The 7,306-nt window shown below is 36.6% G+C and overlaps 1 protein-coding gene across 1 annotated transcript; it reads right to left on the reverse strand.

Annotated features, from left to right (window-relative positions):
- Window positions 1-912: 912 nt before the first annotated feature.
- On the reverse strand, window positions 913-6,494 carry LOC107801422 (alpha-L-fucosidase 1). The gene is made up of 3 exons (XM_016624749.2): window positions 5,767-6,494; window positions 3,178-3,417; window positions 913-2,091 (listed from the first exon to the last, which is right to left on the reverse strand). The coding sequence occupies exons 1-3, from the start codon at window positions 6,312-6,314 to the stop codon at window positions 1,326-1,328; spliced, it is 1,554 nt and encodes a 517-aa protein (XP_016480235.1). The 5' UTR covers window positions 6,315-6,494; the 3' UTR covers window positions 913-1,325.
- Between the last annotated feature and the right edge of the window lie 812 nt (window positions 6,495-7,306).

The following is a 7,306-nucleotide window of genomic DNA, read 5'->3' on the forward strand; positions in this document are numbered from 1 at the left end:
AATCAAAGATCTTGGGCAAGAAAAAATGTGAAAGATAACTTGCGTTATGTAGTAAAAACAGCAAGAAAATAATCACTATTATTTTTAGCCCCACGGTGGGCGCCAAACTGTTTACCGTGAAAATGGTAATAGCAATTAAATTTGATTTTGTGGTTCTAAAAATACATGATCTATTTTTATGCTAGTTGTTTAAGCAGTGGATGCTAAAGTAAGAGACTAGAGAGCAAGATTATAGTTAGAAAATGATATAATAGTCGAACCAAACGGCTGAAGATCGGGCCTCGAGCTCGCTTATTCAGGGACTCAGGGTCGAGTCTGATGTCCCGCCGAGGGCGATCGAGGGACGACTAATAGTTATGAGAGCTAAAATGATGGCTCTTTATGATCAATGATAGGCAATAAATGATGAATAATAAATAGAACACAACAAATATAAGCAATAAATGAAGTAATGAGATCAAGAGAATATGTTATAGAGCAGAGAATGTTCTTGTGTATTTAGTATTGAACAATAAATATTTACAAAATGACAAGGATCCCCTTTATATATGAGGGAGAATCCCGACATAGTACAGATGCATTGATTACAAAGATATGGGGCTGGTACAACCATTTAATGTCTTGATTCGTTTTTTGGACTAGTCTACTAGGCTTTGTCAGCTATATGTACGCGCCTTGGGAACTTCACCTTGATCCACCGAGACCACTAATTTACATTGCCTCGAGGCCGGTCGTTATTTACGCTACCTCGAAGTCGATCACCGAGAACCCTCGGAGTCGATCACTGAAAATCCTCGAGATGCCTTGATGATTGTAAAATCGAACCGTCGATTTCTACCGTATACAAAATGAACCTCGAAACGTCTGAGTTTGGATTTAAGATTTATGAACTTTATATTGCAACACTTGAAATGAGGTTAAAATTACTAAGACAAGCATTACATAAATCAAGGTTCATGTCCAGTACACTGAAAGCTGCTCAACAAAGATTATACTGGAGCAGTTTTAAAATAGTTGCTCCACACTAATGTGAGTTGTGTTTTATAAACTTTACACGTTACAACACCTGAAATCGGAGAAAAATACACACACTAAAGCATCAGAAAAGGTGAGAAGGGCCCTTACTCCGTACCACACAGTGTATTACTATCGGCCCTACCAGGCAACATCTACCTACACAAGCTCGATCAGGAGATAGGGAGGATCCTACAGAAGTACGAAATTCCGATTGTTTAGAGAATAAGATCAGTTCTATTAAGAACAAGTCGTATTGATGACCAAGAAAAGATCAAGGTTCATTGTACACTTGAGATGCTCAACAAAGATTAGATGGAAGCAGATTGAGACCGGTTGTAAGTAGTTTTCCTGAAAACCAGGCTGTTAATGAACTTTGATTGAGTGTGTGTATCAGAGACATGTCTTGAAACAGAATAGGAATCCATGAAAATTCCCAAGTGGGAAATTAAAGGGCACACCCTTGACTTGTCAATAACCAACCTTAACAGGTGAGATTTCACGGTAGGGAAAAGTAACAGCCTCCGATATCCTACTGTCGTTCCACTTACCACGTGTTGCCATTTTCCATTTTCATCTAATATATCAAGATGAAACTCGATAATCCGTTGTCCCATTTGAATTGGTTCTTGAAGTTCCAAGACATTGAAAGTCATAACTTGTTGAAATTCTAAATATAGTTCCCAGTCTGATTGTCCTTGATCTGGAGCCCAATATGTATATAACCCTTCCTCAATAACATTCTGGGGGCCGAACTGAGAATTTTTCGGACCTCCTCTTGTACTGCTGGCAGAAAGAAGAGCAGACTTTGCAATATTATGAGAGAATATAGAATCACGAAGCTCAGAGAATTCTTTGAGGACTTGTATATCTTCATCTGATATGAGACCTGATGAATTTGGGGGTACATTTAGCAATAAGAGACAGTTCCTACCGACTGATTTGTAATACAAATCCAGAAGAGTCAGTGCACTTTTTGGCTTTTCTGATGCATGCCAAAACCAACCAGGTCGGATAGACACATCACACTCAGCGGGAACCCAGTCATGGCCAAAGGGGTCCCCTTCCCTTGAGTATCTGTTGAACACATGAAAAAAGAAGCAAGACAAAAGGAAGCTCAGTGTGCATAGAGAAAGCAATGGAACAATACAGGAAACAACACTGTGATGCATCACGTGAAGGCCCTTTATCCATATAGATTTCTTGTTTCAGTTGACGGACTTTACGAGTGATAGGGGCCTTTAAATTTTATGAAAGGTGTTAATACCAGCTAAAATGACCGGTACATCTAATGACGCTTGTATTGTTTGGTCTAGTTCATACCCAAAAAAAAAAAAGACAGACTTCAAAAAAAGAAAAGGAAAAACATGCTTTCAATATTTATCCATCACTTGGTCAAGTAATGAAATACCACCTTACATCATAAGAACACTCACCTTTTTCCTCACTTACACAGATGAAATTCCTACTGTTAACACATGCCAAGAATCTCCGTTTTAGTAACCTTAAATCAAGGTTATCCCTAACTGCTACAACCATTTTGACTCTCACAATATGCTAAAGCAAAAATCTTTCCAACTCAAGCAGCAGGATTCTTTACTTCTTAACAAGGTTCCACTGCAGGAAACAGAGAAGGTCTATTTACTCCATGCAAAATGTCAAATTCGACTAATATGACAGATCTATATGGCCACTGTATTGAGAACAATAAATTTTAAAAAATATTTTTTACTAGTAAAGAACTTTTCTAAAGAAAACATATTGATCACAATGATAAATGGGAGGATTTTTCTTCAAACTTTTATAAACATATTAGAGTAAAAATTTTGGTTACTAATGAATGATATGAACCTTTATTTTTTTGACAACCCAGATATCCTTGTAGTTAGCTGATCTGACCACAGTTGGACAACAGGTTCAAAACTCGGGAGAATATGGACCCGCCCCTCTACCCTACTCCCACTTAAGTGCCAGGTTTTCTGTCGGTAGCAGGGTTCGAACTCATGACATGCGTCCAATCCACATATCTCGGGCGTCCTTACAATTGAACCAAACCCCTGAGAGCTTGAAGGATATGACCATTATAATGGTAAACAATGAGGGAAGAAGTTTTGCTGAAAGCAAATAAGAATATGAAGATGAGATTAGTAAAACAAGACTAACCTGAAATCATTATCACTGCCAATCTTGACAGCACTGCAGTTGAAAAGGGACCAGCAAGTGGTTCCAGCAACACCAGCCTCATCCCCAACCCACCTCGTATCAGGACCGGCATCAGAGAAGATCGCAGCTCCAGGTTGGAGTTGATGAATAAGGCTAAACCAATCATCAAAGAAATACTCCATATCCTTCTCACCATCACCTTTTGCACCATCTAAAAAAATATATTTAATCTCTCCATATCTGCCCAATCAGGGTAGGGATTGCTGTTAGAAGTTTCTCTACTCATTGAAAGTCAGCAGGAAGCAAAAAGCAGTAAATTCCATAAGGTCTGCCTATATATGCTGTGTAATCAAGTTTCACATATTTCTTTGTCTAAATATGCGTGTATTTTTTGACGTGCAACCCCGTTTATGTTAGTTGAGTGGATAATTGTTCATAGCACTCGAACAAGTTAATTTCCACCACCTAAAAATGAGCTAAGTTGCTCAGATCCTCCAAAACGCCGTCGCACCCGTGTCAGATCCTCCAAAAAGGAACGACCTTTGGAGGATCCAACACACATTCGGCATCATTTTTGAAAGATCCGAGCAACATAGAAAATGAGTAGAAGTGATCTTAAGAAATGGTAAAAGATACTAATTAGTGAGATTTGCATTACTTAATGAGCATCAAGTCAAATTGGTCAAGGTGCGGAAATCCTTTTTTGTTACTGCTCGTTTCTACTTACCTTCCAAGGAGTCAGGACTAATTAGGGGTGCTTATCGGGCGGATAATTACGGTTAACGGTTCGGTTTATCGGTTATCGGAATATAATGTACTAATCCGCTAGCCATCCAATAAGACAACGGGCGGATTGGTATCGGATTAACGATTATCGGGCGGTTTATCGGCTAAAGCAAATATAATTTTTTTGGTATAATATTGAAATGGATTCTTTTTTATAGGTGGTTTTGTTGACTGACTTCCTATACGCAGCCTAACAGATCTGATGAGCTGAATATAATTGAAAATTCGGGTGGGAAAGTTATAAATTGGAATGGATATCGGGTATTAGGAGTTCTTGCTACTTCAAGATCCATAGGTACGTGGAATGCTCAGCTTACTGCCATATCAACATACTAATAATTTTATAGCATATTCAAGTTGCTCAAATGACGAGGCCTAAAAAAAAAGAAGACCAATTTGTCTTTACTAGTCAAATGCACGAGGTCATTGCTCTTGCAATTTCCTCTATTCTTATTTTTGTCAAAGCTTCTAGGGAAAACCAACTACTTATGCAACAATGTAGTAACAAGTTGCTATTACTTTACTGTGCTATAATATGCGTTGTCTTAATAATTTAGCCATTTAGGGTTTCAATAGTACTTTATATGCATAGGGGTAAAAGTATAAATATAAAAATTCTTAACGGGTTAACGGTTTATCCGATAAGAAAATTGAGTAATCCGCCCCCAAACCATTAAGCCGTTAATTATAAAATCTCAATTCGTTCACCATCCATTACCCCGATAATCCGATACCAATAAGCTAATAAGCCAATAATCCATCGATTCGGTTAACGGTTTCGGTTCGGTTTTGAACAGCCCTAGGACTAATAGAAACCTTAAAAATTTGAAAGACAAGTTAATCTTAAGAGTTTGAGTAACCATTCATAGTGTTAAAGATCTCTCTTTTTTCTTTCTTCAGCAAGATGATTGAAATTCTTTTGATCTAGCGAAATTTTAACTTAGAAACTAATGAAACAACTATTACTAATTAACGTTAGGTTACAATGACAAGAAATAGTGAAATAAACAACCAAAATACATACACTTATGCACGGCAGGAGCCAGATCCTCTCATACTTTTGTCAGAGGACCTAAATTACCACGATTCGAGTAAGGTTATGACTTCACATTTTTCGTGTCTGTAGATACATTTGCCCGTCCTAGGGAAAAAAGTTAAATTTTCAAGTTTTCTAAAATATTGAAGAACTGTCCTATAAATGTGCGTCTGGCACAAACAATTAAACTGTTATCTGTTAATATTTGTGTGGCTTCAAAGGCATTAGTACGAAACAAGACCAAATGAAGCGAAAGGGATAATGTGGATTCATATAGCCGACCCCCGACAAGCTTGGAATTAAGCGTAGTTGTTGTTGCTGTTCGTTGAAGTCATTAGTAAATCTAAAGACTCACATATCCCTGTCATCATAGAACTCATACTTAAAAGAATCATTCTAAATTAGCACCATTAAAACTCACAAAACCAGAACTAGCCTTTTTTGATGCTAAGGCTTGTCATATTAGTCAATATAAGTAACTGTAGTAGGTAACACATACCCAATTACAGCGTGAATAACTTCATTAAGACAGAACTAGCATTGATCTAAGGCCACATACTTCATAATTTCCCCTATAAAACTGTGTACTCGCTCGTCTAGAAGCTTAAATTGTTAGAAAGGTAGAATTTACTATTTTGGGGTCTGCAACAATAACCACGACAATAGAGCAGTAAAATCTAATAAAGCAAGAAATGCTCTTAAATTCACAAAAACAATCTCAAATCTATTCAAAACCAAAGCACAAAGCAAAAAGCTAAAAACTTTACCTAGTAAGCAACTCAGTCATTTGCCCCATATAATATTCATTATACTCAAGAGTCTCACCATAACAAGATTCATGCCTATCCCAAGGAGAAAGGTACAGACCCAATTCCAAACCAGCAATTCTTGCAGCAATAGCCAATTCAGCTACAACATCACCAGACCCATTTTTCCAAGGACTTGATTTAACAGAATAATCAGTGTATTGTGAAGGCCAAAGGCAAAAACCATCATGGTGTTTAGCAGTTAAGATAACTCTCTTGAAGCCTGAATCTTTAGCCACTTTAACCCATTGTGTTGCATTTAATGAAATAGGGTTGAAAATTGAGGGGTCAACATGGCCTGTTCCCCACTCTGTGTTTGTAAAAGTGTTGGTACCGAAGTGCAAGAAAAGTGCCATTTCTGCAATTTGCCATGAGATTTGGCGGGATTTTGGTATTGGTAGAATTGGAATTGGGGGTGGCTTTGGATGTAAAGATTGTGAAGTTCTTGAAATGAAAAGGAGGATTATGATGATATTAAGGATTAGTTTATTGGGTTTGTTCAATATCATCTTGTGAAAACCGGGGAGTGTTTTATTTTTGGCAGCCAGAAACTCTAGTGTCGCCGGAGAGTGGCGAGTTTACCGGCGACTTTTATGTCTCCGGCGACTCCAAGTGTTGACTTAAGAAAGAGGACTGGGCTTTGGAAATACTTACAAATCAAACAACATCATAAGCTTGATGATAATTATTTTGTTTTTCTTGTTACTTTTCCTTTCATTCATTTTTCAAGTATAATTGCTTGTTTGGCCGAAAAGTGTTTTTTTTTTTTTTTGCCAAAAACACTTTTGGCCAAAAATTGAGGGGTTTGGCCAAATTTTTGGAAGAAAAAAAAGTACTTTGAGGAGAAGCATAAGCAGTTTTGGAGAAGTAGAAAAAAATAGTTTCTCTCCAAAAACACTTTTTTGAGAAGCACTTTTGAGAAAAATACGCTTAGAAGCAATTTTTTAAAGCTTGACCAAACACTAATTGCTGTTCAGAAGTGCTTTTCAAACTAATTAGCTAAACACAAACTGCTTCTCACCAAAAGTACTTTTGAGAAAAACACTTTTGAAAAAAACCACTTCTTAAAATAAGCTGATTTTTGCAGCTTGGCTAAACGAGCTATAAGTTAGCGTTTATAAATTTGGTTGAAATTTCAAAAAAAAAATTATGTTAAAAAATAATTATTTGGAAGTTAAAATTATATTTTGACATGCATTTTATTTTTTTAAAAAAGTTAAAGTTTTATAAGTGGAAGAAAAACTTTGACCCAAAAATTATCTTAAACTAGTTTTTGGAAACTTGAATCTTCTTTAAAAAAATTCAAAAATGGATCATATTCCATGATCAGACAGTGCTTTCAAAAGAAAATTGATTCAAGTAGCTAAAATCTATGACAAAATGGGAGCTAAAACTTAACACATTTCTTTTTCTTGATCTTTTTTTCATAAGTTATTCTAGCAATACCTTTTTAATCCGATTCATGTCTAATTTACTAGTAAGGTAAAGCCCCAACTGTTCT

Source organism: Nicotiana tabacum, chromosome 18 (assembly GCF_000715075.1).
Source record: "Nicotiana tabacum cultivar K326 chromosome 18, ASM71507v2, whole genome shotgun sequence".
In the NCBI taxonomy this organism is placed as follows: domain Eukaryota; kingdom Viridiplantae; phylum Streptophyta; class Magnoliopsida; order Solanales; family Solanaceae; genus Nicotiana; species Nicotiana tabacum.

Coding starts and splice junctions, on each gene's coding strand:
- LOC107801422 (XM_016624749.2), bottom strand. CDS start 6,314: ATGATATTGAACAAACCCAATAAACTAATCCTTAATATCATCATAATC. Junction 3,418..5,766: donor ATGACTGAGTTGCTTACTAG/GTAAAGTTTTTA, acceptor CTGATTGGGCAG/ATATGGAGAGATTAAATATA. Junction 2,092..3,177: donor GGCAGTGATAATGATTTCAG/GTTAGTCTTGTT, acceptor TGTGTTCAACAG/ATACTCAAGGGAAGGGGACC.